General features: G+C 39.4%; 1 protein-coding gene across 1 annotated transcript; it reads right to left on the bottom strand.

Moving 5' to 3' along the window:
- Positions 1 to 1,371: 1,371 nt before the first annotated feature.
- On the bottom strand, positions 1,372 to 1,725 carry LOC141386661 (uncharacterized). Its single transcript, XM_073955577.1, has 2 exons — positions 1,670 to 1,725; positions 1,372 to 1,594 (listed from the first exon to the last, which is right to left on the bottom strand). The coding sequence occupies exons 1-2, from the start codon at positions 1,723 to 1,725 to the stop codon at positions 1,372 to 1,374; spliced, it is 279 nt and encodes a 92-aa protein (XP_073811678.1).
- Positions 1,726 to 17,129: the final 15,404 nt, after the last annotated feature.

Raw genomic sequence — 17,129 nt, forward strand, 5'->3', positions numbered from 1 at the left:
TGGAGACAATTGGGGAGATGGTGTGATCCTAGGGAAATGACGGGTTGCCAGGTAAGGTCATTTGTCACACCAGTTGACCCGATGGTTATGTCTGGCGAGCTGTGACACTCTCCTCTAATTCTGGTAGAGGCGTCCTCATTGACCGTGCAAAACCTAGAGCTGTCAATCTGCTCAGCCAGCGCTGTACCTGTCTGGTCGATTCCGAGGGCCGAATGCCACATCTCATGAGGCGCATTGAAGTCCCCCAGGACCAGAGCCTCTTCGTTCACCGTGCAAACTGTCCAAATATCAATTTGCTCGGCCAGCACTCTACCCATCTGGTCATTACCTTGGATTGAATTGCAAAGCTTATGATGAGCATTGAAATCCTCTAGCACTAGGCGGTTATGCTTCCAATATTCCTTACATTAATTCGAATATATTTCTAATTAGTCATCGGCGGTATGGACACATTAAGAAACTCTACCTCGTCAGTGCCACACTTTACTGCTACCCCTATACATTCCATGTATGAGCCACTAGAGTCAAGCTCAAATGAGAGTCAAAGGAGTCCGCTTCATGTACGAACCTTCCGCAAACTGTTGTAACCATCACTAGCTACGGGGCACTTTGATCTATGTTTCCTGGATCGCGGTTGACTTTGTTTGCAATTGAATTGGTGAAAAACAACATAGGGTGATGATGGGGAAACTGCGCAGGTGTTTCATATTCCTATGACGACCATGAATCTGAGACGAAGTTGGAGGCACGCAATATAACTCCTGTGGTAATAGTCCTGGTGTCGGCTATCCATTACATATCCATTACATAGCCTCAATGCTATGCCATACAAATAGAGCTGATCCATGGAACGGACTTCTTCCCTGTCCCGGCCCGGATCCCAAGGAGCTGAGAGCAGACTACCAAGGTGAAAAAATAAACGAATTTCAGAAAGTAGAATTTCCCGTGTAGCTTTTCTAATCACTAGAATTACCAATAGGTTTTCCGAAAGATTAATTAATTACGGCAGGAATCCCAGGGCCAATATACCTATCACCATGGATATGCAATCATGACCATGAGTCCTGTTCCGGGCCCTGTTCTACTTATTGCTTATTGGTTCGACAGAGCTGGTAACGTGGTGTCAGTTAAAGTAGCACAAAACTGTTTTCATTACATCTACATCCAAGTGTTTTTAACAAGTATATTTTTTAATAAATTATATTTTAATAAATAAATAATGTTTTACTACAATACGAATACAATATGGCAAGTTTGAATTCAAATTATTGCAATGAGGTTAATGCCGTAGGTCAGGGTATTATGTTTTCAACATTTTCACCTAATACTTTAACTCCACCTTGCAACAAAACTACGCTTAAATGATAAACCTTAATAAACTATTTCACTAACGCTACTCTTGTCGTGTTTAGACCATCCTGCAGGAGAGTTAGGCAGTGGTACCCATTCATTTTGTATGACCGGTGTCCAGACTTTTTTCCACACGGGCACATAAATTGTTTTTGGACGCCAATATTTAACCCAACGAGATTTCCATGATTCTTTGCGGGCCCAGAAGCCTTCCTTTTCTGGATCGGAATCGGTGTGTTTAACACTAAAGTGGGGGAAGAAAGGTAGGAATATATTTTATTAACACTTTGTTGATTTGATATTTCAACTTTAATCTTACATTTCGGTTTTTGTGGTCGTCAAGGCGGATGTATAACTGATCAATGTTACCGACATGATGCACAGGGAAATAATAAATAGAAACTAGAGTAGGGAAGGGTTTTATAAACTTTAGCTGGTTCCGAAAGCAGATATACCAAATACACTTATATTTTTTTACTCACTTTCATTTTAATTTTGTCAAAATTTTTGCAATTCTTTTCTTTTTTGTATATTTTTTCACTTCCGTAAAATGTTTTGGAACACTTCCCGGTTCAAGGTGTTTTTGATTAATCTGAACTTACTAACTCATGTTGTACAATTAAATACATGTTTGAGCATTTTTCGGGGCATTTCTTCCACCAAAAAAATTAACTAATTCACCACTTCCCCATGTAACAATGAAATGGAATATTTAAATTCACCACATCACAGCCAACGGAGGCGATAAATCCATGTGCCGTATAATGAAGAAGCGTCAACATGAACCTACCTACCTACCAAACGCAATGAAGATTACATACTTTATGGCCACAACAATTGTTCGCACACGTTCTTTCTCTTCCCTCCACACAATGGCCGTTATTCAAATCACATTTCTTTTTAATGGAGTAGACGACATTTAAACGCTTTATTGTTTTAAATACAACAACAACACACGCATTGGCGTTGTCCTACAACTGAGAGAGAGACCCAATTTCGGGAGTATCACGAATACGGTATTATCTAATAACCCATGTTGTGGACAAACAAATCATGACCAAACATCCAACTGAATTTTTAATTCCATTGAACAAAATAAAAACAAACCATTTGGTGGGGTGCATAGCCGGATCATAAAACAAATACTATGACCTATTTTTAGTTGTTGACAAGCATTGGAATGTTGCGGATCTGTGCTACTTATTTTACAAGTTTTTTCTTTATTTTCTTCTTTTTTGGGAAAATGCTTCTTAGAGATAATCATTGGGGTTTTCCTTCTATTATTTCAAAGTGATTCTATGTAGAACTGCTTCAAAAGTTCTTCAATTTAGAATTTCTATCTCCAGATATGATATGAGAGAAGTCCCCCTTGTCCCGTATGGGATGTGTGTGGAACAATTATTATTATTATTATCTCCAGATAAAGTAGCTGCTCAAGCAATCAAACAATCCTTGTTTTTGCCAAACCATGATTGGATTTTGAAGTTTGAAATCTAGCCCCACAGTGATCTGTATTCCTAACTTATCGAATGAGAGAAGGGAAATAATTGCTTGTACGTTGACAGATCGTAGGTGGGGGATGTACTTCGAGGACCGTATTCACACGGTAGTTGTTTATGGCATCTTAGACTGCATCTGCGTGTATGTTGGTATTCAAAGCGGCTTGATAGGCTTGCTGATCTAGGTATTCTCTCTTGTAACGTTCGACCTCTCTTTCTAGATCATGAAGATCCCTCCTGACATGGCGATTAGGATGGTTCTCACCGTAACACTCGAGCAAGTACTGCAACGAGAGCATGCCGTGTTGCCGTACTGAGAGAATCATCGACTCCTCATGCAGACGACCCACTGATGACATGGGGAGGCACCCTGTTGCAGGATGGCGCCCAGACTGGCTTAAATATTGTTCCATGACGTTTAACAGTTCCGGTGATATCACCCCACCTTAGGAACTCCATGTTTTACTCTACGGCGCTTCGACTTCTTGTTCGTGAATTCCACGTACGACTGGTGTCCACATATATAATTGATTATCCAACTTAGGGTAGTCTACTCTATGTCCCCCGGGCGATAACGATCTTCCCGCGATGCGGGGGCTAGACGCCACAATCTTCCCATTCAACTTCTTATAGTGTTGAACTGGGTGGTTGTGACCGACCAAAGGTTATCCCCTTTTTTATCACTAGACATCGGATTTTAGCATGTTTTTTATTTCTTATCCGATTGGACTCAAATTTTGGATCTAGGCGTTTTGAGGGTCAATTTTTCGATATTTGAGGTCATATCAAAAATATGCAAAAAATATGCAAAAAATATGCAAAATATATGCAAAAAATATGCAAAATATATGCAAAAAATATGCAAAATATGCAAAAAATATGCTAAATATGCAAGTGTGTTTTTGACAAAAATCGTCAATTAAATTTGGAAAATCATCAAAAAAGCATTCTAAATTAAGTTTTTTGACGTTTAAAATAGGTTTTTGCAGATTATTATGTTATTGAGACTCTCCAGATATTCCGCCACAGCAATAAATCTAGACTAACAAGACTTAATTCAGTTTTCACAAGGTGAGAAAATGTCAAATAACCCAGCATTCCTATTACAACATAATTTGCTTCCTATACAAATGTAGATAGATAATGAAAAAATTTAAAAAACTCAATCAGAAATGTCAAAATCAACATGTCCAAATATGATGATAGTTTCTAACCGGCCAAAATTGTCTAGCAGAAAAACAAAGGAGCTAGAGTTAGTCATCGCTATTTTTGTTTAGATAAAAGCGCATTTTTCTAGTTTTTGGAAAAAGGGTTCATTTTTTAGCTCAAAATGGAAAAAAGTTTAAAGTACCATTTACGATGCCAGGTTCTGGAATATAACTATAATTAGAAGTATACGTTTTGAATATCCACATATTAGATTTGAATATATATTATATTGTTTAGTCCTATATTTGTGGTCAAAAAAATTCTTTGGAAAAATGCTCTAACTGCCGCTTTAATATTGATGACATGGTTTTGTTGGTTTTTGTTTATAAGCTTTTTATTCCAATATTTCGGTTGACATCGTCAACCATCTTCAGGGATAAACTACAATTAAAAACGCAAATTAACATTGGAAAACAAATATTTTTAACACAAAATTACATTAAATGAGAAAAGCCACTGGCTTCTTCTGCCGTATGAGCTGAACTAATTAAAAAACTAAGTATTTTCTTTTTGTCTTGAGTGCTTTTGTACTAAATGTCTATATATGTGTGCACAGTGGTCAATATCGGATTTATAATTCATTCTGACGTTATTGGGTGTATTTATTATGTGCAACATTTCTAAGGTAAATCGCCTTTTATAATTATTCTCCTGTGTCAATATATTTACATCTTTTAAATTTGGCGTATGTCCAGTTGAAATACAATGTGCTGCTAGGGCCGTCTTTTGTTCCAAAGGTTTGTCCGTTTTTTGATCCGACTTATGTCCGGATAGTCTAGTTTTTAATTTTGTTTTCGTTGTACCAACATATACCTTCTGGCATATGTTAGTTCCGTCTCCATTACATTTGATTTGGTAAACTATGTTGCACTTGTCTTCTTTTTTCACCTTAGATTTTGTTTTACTGAATAGGTTGTTGACGTTTTTAGTGCTAGCTGGTAGTTGTCCTTGTTGTAAATATTGGAGGTTTTTAACCTATCTGAAAAACCCGGTATATACGTTATCGATTTGTATGTTTTTTCCTTTTTGTCTTCTTTTTCAGTCTTTTGTTTTTCTTTCGTATATTTTATCAATTCTTCAATGGTTTTGTGAGGAAAATCGTTTTTAGATAAAATGTTGTATATCTTTTGCTCATTTGCTAGGTGGAAACTTTCGTCACTTATGCTTAATATCCTATTAATAAAGTTTGTAGCAGTGTTTATTTTGACTTGTCGTGGGTGCTTAGAATAGAAATTTATTAGACGTCCTGTTGCTGTCGGCTTTTGATACCAATCAAGTGATAATTTGTTTCCTCGTCGAATTATAATTGCGTCCAAGTACGGTAGTTTCTGGTTTTCTTCCAGTTCATGTGTGAATTGAATGTTTTTGTCAAACGAATTAAGATTTTTGAGGGTGTTGTCAATTTCTGCTTTTTTCACTATGCAGAAAATATCATCTACGTACTTCGTTATTAACTTTGGCTTAATCGTCGTTTTATCTATTACAGCGTCCAATAATTCCTCCATTACGATGTCCGCAATGATCGGTGACGCCGGCGATCCCATTGGTAGTCCTTTTTTCTGCTCGTATATTTTGTCATCATATATAAAATATCTTGAATCTTTTATACAAAGAGTCACTATTTCTAAGAAAATGTCCTTCGGTATTTTTGTGTGTTCGTTGATTACATTCCATTTTTCAGTTATTGTCCTTATTGCCAGATTTATCGGCACGCTGGGAAATAGTGACACAACGTCAAATGAGATTAATATTTCGTCATCATTGATAGTGGTATCCTTAATTCTCTCTTTTAAATCCAGAGCGTCTTTGATGTTATATTTAGAAGGTTTCGTCAGATTTTTTAAAATTTCTACTATATATTTTGAGAGTCCATATGTTGGCGAATTGATTGACGAGCATATGGGCCTCAGTGGTATTCCATCTTTATGGATTTTTGGGAGGCCATAAATTCGGGGCGCAACAGCTGTGTTCGTCGTCATTTTATTTTTCTCAAAAACGTCAATTATGTTCATGCTAAACAGCTTTTCTATTAATTTGTTGTTTTTATTTTGCAGTTTCGATGTCGGATCTAGTTTAGATCTAGTTTAGATCCGACATCGAAACTGCAAAATAAAAACAACAAATTAATAGAAAAGCTGTTTAGCATGAACATAATTGACGTTTTTGAGAAAAATAAAATGACGACGAACACAGCAGTTGCGCCCCGAATTTATGGCCTCCCAAAAATCCATAAAGATGGAATACCACTGAGGCCCATATGCTCGTCAATCAATTCGCCAACATATGGACTCTCAAAATATATAGTAGAAATTTTAAAAAATCTGACGAAACCTTCTAAATATAACATCAAAGACGCTCTGGATTTAAAAGAGAGAATTAAGGATACCACTATCAATGATGACGAAATATTAATCTCATTTGACGTTGTGTCACTATTTCCCAGCGTGCCGATAAATCTGGCAATAAGGACAATAACTGAAAAATGGAATGTAATCAACGAACACACAAAAATACCGAAGGACATTTTCTTAGAAATAGTGACTCTTTGTATAAAAGATTCAAGATATTTTATATATGATGACAAAATATACGAGCAGAAAAAAGGACTACCAATGGGATCGCCGGCGTCACCGATCATTGCGGACATCGTAATGGAGGAATTATTGGACGCTGTAATAGATAAAACGACGATTAAGCCAAAGTTAATAACGAAGTACGTAGATGATATTTTCTGCATAGTGAAAAAAGCAGAAATTGACAACACCCTCAAAAATCTTAATTCGTTTGACAAAAACATTCAATTCACACATGAACTGGAAGAAAACCAGAAACTACCGTACTTGGACGCAATTATAATTCGACGAGGAAACAAATTATCACTTGATTGGTATCAAAAGCCGACAGCAACAGGACGTCTAATAAATTTCTATTCTAAGCACCCACGACAAGTCAAAATAAACACTGCTACAAACTTTATTAATAGGATATTAAGCATAAGTGACGAAAGTTTCCACCTAGCAAATGAGCAAAAGATATACAACATTTTATCTAAAAACGATTTTCCTCACAAAACCATTGAAGAATTGATAAAATATACGAAAGAAAAACAAAAGACTGAAAAAGAAGACAAAAAGGAAAAAACATACAAATCGATAACGTATATACCGGGTTTTTCAGATAGGTTAAAAACCTCCAATATTTACAACAAGGACAACTACCAGCTAGCACTAAAAACGTCAACAACCTATTCAGTAAAACAAAATCTAAGGTGAAAAAAGAAGACAAGTGCAACATAGTTTACCAAATCAAATGTAATGGAGACGGAACTAACATATGCCAGAAGGTATATGTTGGTACAACGAAAACAAAATTAAAAACTAGACTATCCGGACATAAGTCGGATCAAAAAACGGACAAACCTTTGGAACAAAAGACGGCCCTAGCAGCACATTGTATTTCAACTGGACATACGCCAAATTTAAAAGATGTAAATATATTGACACAGGAGAATAATTATAAAAGGCGATTTACCTTAGAAATGTTGCACATAATAAATACACCCAATAACGTCAGAATGAATTATAAATCCGATATTGACCACTGTGCACACATATATAGACATTTAGTACAAAAGCACTCAAGACAAAAAGAAAATACTTAGTTTTTTAATTAGTTCAGCTCATACGGCAGAAGAAGCCAGTGGCTTTTCTCATTTAATGTAATTTTGTGTTAAAAATATTTGTTTTCCAATGTTAATTTGCGTTTTTAATTGTAGTTTATCCCTGAAGATGGTTGACGATGTCAACCGAAATATTGGAATAAAAAGCTTATAAACAAAAACCAACAAGTCTTTTCACTGACCTTAAGCCGAACAATAACTTCAAATTAACATACAACAGGTCAACAATAAATACCAACGACATGGTTTTAGTTTAATGCACTAAAAATACATAATTTTATATGTATATTGTAAGCATACAACCACTTAATGCAGAATTGGGAAATGTTCACTCCTCGGCGAAAAGTAATGCATTATTTTTAGATTCACTTTTGGCAGTTTTGTTGAGATGTGTATTATTTTATTGTTGTAAAATAATTTCAGCTTAATCTCGGGTTTTGTTGTTATCAAATTTTTAAAAACAACAAGTTTTATTTAAAATGGGAAGTAGTTAAAATTGATGTGAAGAACACCAAATGATTAAAGCAAAATGACATCACTCAGAAAAACCACACAATAGCGTGGTAGTGGTAAAATAAGTCAAACCCTTGGAATTATCTTTAACATGGCAAAACCACTCAAATATTTCTGCTAGAAAAGCATTTGGAATGCTAAAAAATATAGTTCTTTCATTCCTGCTACAGGAAAACAATTTTGATAACACAGTCGAAAAGAAATTATGCAATTAAATAACTTATACCTGACCGTGTACTCGATAATTTGAACTAATTATTACAAATGTTTCGAATTTGGAGGAGTTGCTGTAAAATATTTTCAGCAACATTTAGAAAAATTGTCGAGTACAAGGTATAACACCTTTTATAACACATTAGTCTTGTTGTCTAGGATATAAATAAATATATTAAGAAAAATATTCGCAGCAATATTGTCATTAAAGTTGCCAAAGGCACTATACATCTAAAAGGCAAAGATTTCAAGGAATCTTAATTTTCAAAAAAATTAAATTTCACACCTGTCCCGTGTTTTGCTTACACCGTGATGTATACTTTAAAAACGTCATATTTATAGCTCTACTTTCACAATCTGATTGGCGTTTTCTGTAATTTGGGAAAATTGAGTCTTGAAAGGAAAGGAACAAATACGGGCAATGCCAATAAAAATGTCCGGATTGTCATATAGAAAAATCTCCCTATTTTTAACACTTAGAGCACGTAGAGTATTATATAACTACCACGAGTTATTTAATCATAGAAAATAATTTATTTTCTTTACTATTCGTTAATCCGGACATTTTGATAATTCGGACACCGCCGAAACCTGTGGTGTAGGGATTATCGAGATTATACTGTATATATGGGTGCAATATCCAAATCTGAATCGATTCTTACCAAAATAAACAGGGATCGCCCAAGGGCCAAAAAATCTCCAATTTTTATGCCAATTTGGTCTATAAATGTGACCTGTACTTTGTTTTCAAAAAGACCTGGCCAGATGGATAAGTGCGAATCTATGCAGATCATCAAAAGGAACTGTGGGTCTATTTCGTTTCCTTTTGCATGTTGCAAACTCATTCACTAAGACATTATACCCTTAGGGTATTAAAATATAGTTATCAGTGCAATCATGAATAAAAATTCCGTGCATAATTTGTTTGCTTTCCCAAATTTCACAATTTTTTCCATATTTATGCCCAAAAAGGGAATATTTTTGTCGATTCGACTAGAATATGCCATCATGAAGCGAATCTAGTAGCTTTCAACTTTTAACAAATATTTCACTTTCTAAAATTATTTTCCGTGCGGAAAATTCGGAGGGAAATATTCATGATTGCCCTGTATATGTTTTCATATGTTATATGTTTTTAGTAAAATATGAAAGATTTTATGTAATATTCAATATTGTCTTAGTCTTAATTTCTAGCTCATTTGATATTCTGTCAGACAATTTGGCCGAGCAGAAACTATCAACATATTTGGATATGTTCATTTTGACATTTCTGATTGAGTTTTTGAACAAATTTGTATTAAAAAGCAACTTATGTTGTAATAAGAAGGCTGGGTTATAGGAAATTTTCTAAGTCTTTTATTCCAGATTTATTGCTGTGGCGGAAAAATAATTAATAACATAATAATCTGCTAAGAAATCGACGTTTAACGAAAATAAACTTAATTTAGAACACTTTTTGATGACTTTCCAAATTTAATTTGACGATTTTCGTCCAAAAAATTAATTGCATATTTTGCATATTTTGCATATTTTGCATATTTTTTGCATATTTTGCATATTTTTTGCATATTTTGCAAATTTTTTGCATATTTTGCATATTTTTTGCATATTTTGTGCATATGCAAAATATGCAAATATGCAAAAAAATAAAAAATATGAGCCTGTCATTGCATTCAGTTTTCTTCAAAACGAATTTTGGTCCAATCAGAATTTTCGTATCTTTATTAATAAAAAATATGCAAATATGCAAAATCCGATGTCTATTTATCACGAACCAACACAGTGCACTGAAAACCCACAGTGTTTCTCTGGATTGCGTGACACATATTTGGTAGCGATCTCCTACCAAAATAATTCTGAGATTCCCTAACAGCGGGGTGTTAAGCGACGTGCCCATCGGTGTTCTCAAAGTTTGCAGTTAGGGTACCAACTGTATTTGAACTGAGCCTCATTGATACCTGGGCGACTCAACGTGTAATTTAATGCCCTTCCCGTGGTAAGGAGACTATGCCACGGTGGACATCAGTTCCTCCAAAACTTAATATCCCATGGACATAGGAACTTTTAACAAAGACAAACAACTCCCAAAACCCACAAAACGAATCTTCGACTGATATATGTGTGGATGCCTTGGCACCCTCAGTCTTTACACTCACAAGTGCAACTTCCTCATTAAATTACAAATATGGACATTGACAACGATTCCCCCAATGTTGCTGAGCCTCGTTGATACCTGGGAGACTCAACGTATAAGGCCCTTGCCGTGATAAGGAGACTATGCCACGGTGGACCTCAGTTCCTCCACAACTTAATATCCCATGGACATACGAACTTTTAATAACAAACCCCCCAAAACCCACAAAACGAATCTTCGACTGATGTATGTGTGGATGCCTTCCTCAACTTCCTCATTAAATTACAACTATGGACATTGACAACGATTCCCCCAATGTTGCTGCAAGCGGCTCAAATTCCGCTGCAAATGAGCGGACTGCAAAAATGGGCGGGGACGACACTTCGGAGCTGGACCATATAAATGACAGCCTAAACAGACAAAGTCTACTACTCCTCAACCTTATTAAGAAAAGTGTCACCTTGACACTCAAGGAGGAAGCTGTTCAACTGGAGCAGATGTTTTGGTGACGGACAATCCCGACAAACCTCTACTTCTAAGGCAAAAATCAGTAGAGGAGGAGTGTGGCACCAGTGAAGAACATATCTATAAGATGGATGATTCGCTGAAGCCACAGACCTCCAATTCTGCCAAAGCCAAAGAAACAAGAGACAAAAAAAGCATACCGAAGGGCGACTAATTATTGCAATCGGTATGCTAATAAAGACCCCAACACCATCAACATAAGGGCGTTTCTGTAGCTGGCCCAAGCCCTCTGATTCTGTAGCTGGCCCAACTTCTAAACCCCAACAAAGGGTGATACAGGCAAGTCAGCTGATGAAAAGGAAGAAACCTTCCGACACAAGTGCGGAACAGTGATGGGTCTGCGATGGCATTGACTTCCTCAAAGGATGGCGGACCTCGGTCGATCGATCCAAAATTACAACCAGTGGTTGTGAAAAGGATGAGGTCGACTGAGGAACAACCTCCTGCTGCGAAGAAATCTACGTCGTCACACAGCCAGTACATCCGTCCGCATCGTTTGCTTCGGTGACGAGGAAGGCTAGTAAGAGGATCACTGCTGAAAAGGTTAAAACCTCTTCATCATGTGCTCCTTCTCTGAAGCCTTGTACGTCTGCAAAGGCGAGTAAGGATAACGCGAAGCCTATTGTTCTGCAGACTCCATGCTCATCTGTAAAGGCGAGTGAGGATAAGGCAAAACCTAGTGCTCTACTGAATCCCTGCTCGTCCACAAAGACGAGTAGGGACAACGCGGAATCTGGTGTTTTGCAGAATCACAGCTCGTCTGCGAAGGCGAGTAAGGAAAATTCAGGGCCTAGTGGTCTGCAGAATCCCTGCTCGTCCGCGAAGGTGAGTAAGGACAACGCGAAGCCTACAGCTCTGCAGACTCCTTGCTCGTCAAACCCGAAGCAGGATGACATCGCTGCTGGACGGATTGTCCCGGGTGAAATCCGGCTGGCAATGATAGATAGGGCTGATCCCAATGGGCGTATCAGTGACTGTCATTGGTTGCTAGTTGGGGGTCGGCTTCGGGTCATCCACATATCGGACGTGGTTGAACAGATGTGCGGCTGGACCAGTCTGCTCTTTAAAAGGGTGTCAAGGTAATTAGCTGTGAAAACAAGGAATCGGCAGATTTCCTTGTTAAAACAGTTAATGACATTGGCTCTCTCTGGGAAGGTAGCAATCTCAACCTCTCTAACCTCAGAAGCAGAACGTCGGTCTTCAAATGGGAAATTGGAGGATTCTCGGTTCCATTAAGAAGAACGACGGACTGGTCATCAAGTTTGCCACTGACAAGTTCGGAAAGGACTTTCTGAACTTTGGATTGGGACGATTATGTTTCCGAATCCCACCAAAACACCAATAGGTAGTAAGCGGCAAAAGCTTAGCTTTGTACAGATAAATCTGCATCATTGCAAAGCTGCTGCTGCTGCTGAACTACTGAAACCCCTCTCGACTCAAGATATCGACATCGCCCTAGTCCAGGAACCTTATTTATACAAAAATAAGTTGAGCGGGCTAAGCGGGCAGAACTATTCTGTTTTCGCAGTCTCGAATGGGGACAAGGTGAGAAAATGTACAGTTGCCAAAAATAGTCTTAACTTCTGCCCAATTACAGTAGAGGTGATATAAGCACGGTACTGATGGAAGAAGGTCGGAGCAAACCCCTAGTTTTGTCTTCGATTTACCTGACTTATGAAGACCCCGAATCACCAAGCAAGGTCACTCAGTGTATGAACTAGGGAGCATAGGGTGGGTCGTCCTTGGATGAGATGCCAATGCCCAACATTTCCAATGGGGAAACAGTGATACAAACGCCAGCGGTGAGTACATTTTCAATTTTATTTTAAGAAATAATTTAAGAATTTGTAATAGGGGTAACACTCCTACGTTTCAAAATAGATTAATGGGAGAAGTCATGGACATAACCCTGACCAACATGGACGACTCCGATGTAGAGAATTGGAAGGTATCGGAAAAGTCCTCCTTTTCCGATCACAAGATGATACAATTTCAGATCTTTATACTCGGGGTAGCACGAAGCCCTCATAGGAATCCCAGGAGAACGGATTGGGGTAAATTAGAAGCTCTAACGCCTTCAAAACTATGTGGAAGTAATACTCTCCACACTGTCGAGGAAGTCGAGAGAGCTGTGGATTTCCCAACCAAAACCCTCCTGACGAGCTATTAGGACTCCTGTCCAATCACCTATCCGGGGAAGAAATCCCAAACGGTGTGGTGGACCAAACCCTACAATAAAGCCAGTAAGACGAAACTCCTTACGGATTGCGATGCCTATTAGGTCAATTTCAATAAGTACAAGACTGAAATCAAGAAAGCTAAGCGAAGTTCTTGAGTTAGTTTCAGTGAGTCGATAGAAGGAGTTAGTGAAGCTGCCAGGTTTCGTTAGATACTATCTAAAGACCCAAAACCTATAGGTAGTATCAAACGGAGCGATGGTTCCTGGACTAACTCCGGTCTAGAGACACTGGATCTGCTGTCAGGTGTTCATTTTCCCGGTTGTGTTGACTTCGACGGATTCTTGCCAACAGCAAGTCACAGTCGAGTCCGAACTGTCGAGGATGGACAGCTGATTGACAGAATAACTAACAACACAAGAATTCGATGGGCGATTAACAGTTTCCAGCCTTATAAATCACCGGGGCCGGATGGTATAATACCGGCAATGCTACAGAATGTGGTTGAGCCAGCACTATCTATACTGGTAGAATTTTTAAGGCCTGTTTATTGTTATCGTACATACGTGGTATGTGGATGGAGGTAAAGGTTACCTACATCCCCAAAGAGGGGAAGCCAAGTCACACTCTACCAAATTACTACAGACCAATTAGTCATTCTTCATTTCTTTTAAAAACGTTAGAACGGTTACTGGATCTTGAAATTAGAACACAATTAAACCTCAATAACATCAGCAAATCACAAAATGCCTACACTAAAGGTCCTGCATTAGGTGGTCGGGCACGTTGAGAAGCATATGGAAAGTTCAGGCTTCACGCTGGCGGGCTTTATCGACATAGAGGGGGGCCTTCAATAATGTGAAGCTTGAATCAATCCACAATGCTCTCAGCAACACAGGCATTTCCTTTATCCATGTGGAATGGATTGATGAGCTGCTGAAAAGTAGAATCATCAACTCATGCATAGGAGAGAGTTATGTAAGGAAATCTGTTAACAGAGGCACTTCGCAGGGATGAGTTATCTTACCTCTGCTATGGCGTCCGGTAATAAATGAAATACTTGTGTGCTTCGACCGGTTACTCTCCAAACTAGCAAGTGTACATAGAACCGTTTCATTACTGATTACCGGATCGATTAAAAGCACTCCTCAAGCTGCTTAAACGTCATCCTGGATTTCCAACCTTTGGATATCCTAATCCAGTTTCAGGCCGCGAGGACTTTTAGACTCCGGGAGTCAGGGTGTTGATGTGGTTCATATGCCTACCTCCTTCAAGTTTGGCTCCTTATCCGTCATCTTCCCAAGCAGGGACGCATGGGCTGAGTGCATATCTCCTCTGGACGGTCTGGCAATATACACAGACGGGTCCAAGATGAAAGAAGGTAATGGCGCTGGCGTCTACTGCGAGAAACCACTAATTAAAAACTCATACAAGCTCAACGATAATTGTAGTGTTTTTCAGGCGGAGATTCTTGCTATCAATAAAGCAACCGAACTGGTGAAAGGGCTTGAAGGCAGTCTTACAGGACCGGTGACTATATATGTCGAGAGTCAGGCGGTCCTTAAGGCTCTCAAGTCATGAACCATAAATTAAAGAGCTATTCTTGTTTGCAGGAAAGCTCTGCAGGATATACACGATATCGTAAAGCTATGTTGGGTTCCGGGCCACAGCAACATTATGCAAAACGAGGTAGCAGATGAACTAGCTCGAGGTGGCTCTAAGTCTATCGACGTATCAGTTGACGAAACCGTCCTGCCACCGATGTGCTACTACATCGGCAAACTTCGGGAGATCTTCAATGAGAGGGCACATCAAAGATGGCTATTGGAACCTGGTTGTAGGATATCCAAGGTGATCTGACCTGTGGTCTCTCGTCCAAGAACGGCGTCCCTTCTCTCAATTCATAAGTTAGGGATGAAAATCGTGGTGGGACTTATAACAGGTCACTGTAGAGTGATATATCTAACCTCAAAATGGGATGACAGTGGCGTTGACTTGCAGGACAATGTGAAGATGCGGAGGAGGTAGAGACTGTTGAACATCTGTTTTGTAGGTGCACCTTGTTGCAAACAAGGGGATACCGAACACTGTGTGTGTGTGGATGCCAGCAAAGTGAATCGTACAGACCGATTTCGCTTTTATCGCCCGTAGCAAAGACACTTGAGGCCTTGATCCTCCCCAGTATCAGAAATAGCTATCAAGTTGCCGATCATCAACATGGATTCCGTAAGCAGCACAGCACGACAACAGCGCTGCACTCCATTACCACATATATCTGTAAAGGACTCAACCAGAGACGGCCGTGCGATAGAACAGTGATGGTGGCTCTTGACTTATCAAAAGCCTTTGATACAGTCAGGCACTCCACGCTGTTTGAGGACATTGAGCAGACAACCCTCCGGCCAAGCTTGAAATGTTGGATAGTCAACTATATGCGTGGACGCCAGTCGTACGTGGAATTCAGGAATAAGAAGTCCAAACCCCGTAGAGTGAAACAGGGAGTTCCCCAAGGTGGGGTGATATCTCCGGAACTGTTTAACCTCTACCTCTCCTGTATTCCACCCCCTCCAGACGGCATTGAGATCGTGACGTATGCGGATGATTTCACGATCTTGGCGTCGGGTACCTATCCTGATGACATCTGTGAGAGACTGAACAACTATTTAACTGATCTTACCACCTTTTTCCATTCGAGGAATATGCAGATTTTCCCCACAAAATCTACAGCCACTCTGTTCACCACATGGACAGCGCAGTTTGGACGTGAGTTGAATGTCGTGGTCGACGGTAGCAGAATTCCGACCACAAACTGCCCTAAAATTTTAGGGGTCACATTCGACACTACATTCACGTCGTGCGCACACGCCACAGCTATCTGCGACAAGTTGAAAAGTAGGAACAAGGTCCTCAAGTCCCTGGGCGGCAGCACTTGGGGTGCAGATAAAGAAACCTTGTTGACCACGTATAACGCGATAGGTCGGACTGTGGTAAGCTATGCGGCTCCAGTCTGGTCCCCGAGATTGTGTGATTCGAACTGGAAAAAGATTCAAACTTGCCAGAATGCCGCCCTGAGAACAGCGACAGGGTGCCTCCTCAAATCGTCAGTGGACCATCTACATGAGGAGGCAAAAATTCTTCCTGTAAAGCAACGCAATGAGATGCTTTCGTCGCAGTACCTGCTTGGATGTTATCGTGTGAGCCATCCCAATCACCATCTTGTGGGTAGGCCCGGCCCATTCAGGGAGATCAGGAAGGATATCCATGCTCTAGAGGGAGAGGTCCAACGATACAGGAGAGAACCCCTAGATCAACAAGCATATCAAGCAGGATTGAATAGCATTCACACGGACGCAGTTGCCAAGGCCTTAAGCAATTATAGTGTGAATAAAGTACTCGGAGTACATCCTCCATCTATCGCAGCTGAGGAGGGTCAGCTGCCACGACAAACTAGAGTAGTTTTGGCTCAACTACGCTCGGGATATTGCAGTCGCCTAAATTCTTATTGGGCGGAAATCGATCGCGCCGTGCAAGACATCTGCCCAGTATGCGGCATGGGTCCGCACGACACACAACACCTTTTTAACTACCCCGCCAAACCTACCCATCTATCTCCAGTGGATCTGTGGCTACATACGAAGCAGCAACTTTTCTGGAACTGGAGATTGACCCAGAGCCAGATTGAACATAACAAAAACACTGTTACAACAACAACACTGTGTACATATGACATAGACACTCTGACCTTCCTGTCTAACATAGATCCCATTGTTCTATTCAACTTTGCCCAACACCTTCCATGGCTTGTCAAGGGTCCATAACTACTAAATACT

Source organism: Musca autumnalis, unplaced genomic scaffold (genome assembly GCF_047663935.1).
Source record: "Musca autumnalis isolate F117 unplaced genomic scaffold, ASM4766393v1 scaffold_5, whole genome shotgun sequence".
Classification (NCBI taxonomy): Eukaryota; Metazoa; Arthropoda; class Insecta; order Diptera; family Muscidae; genus Musca; species Musca autumnalis.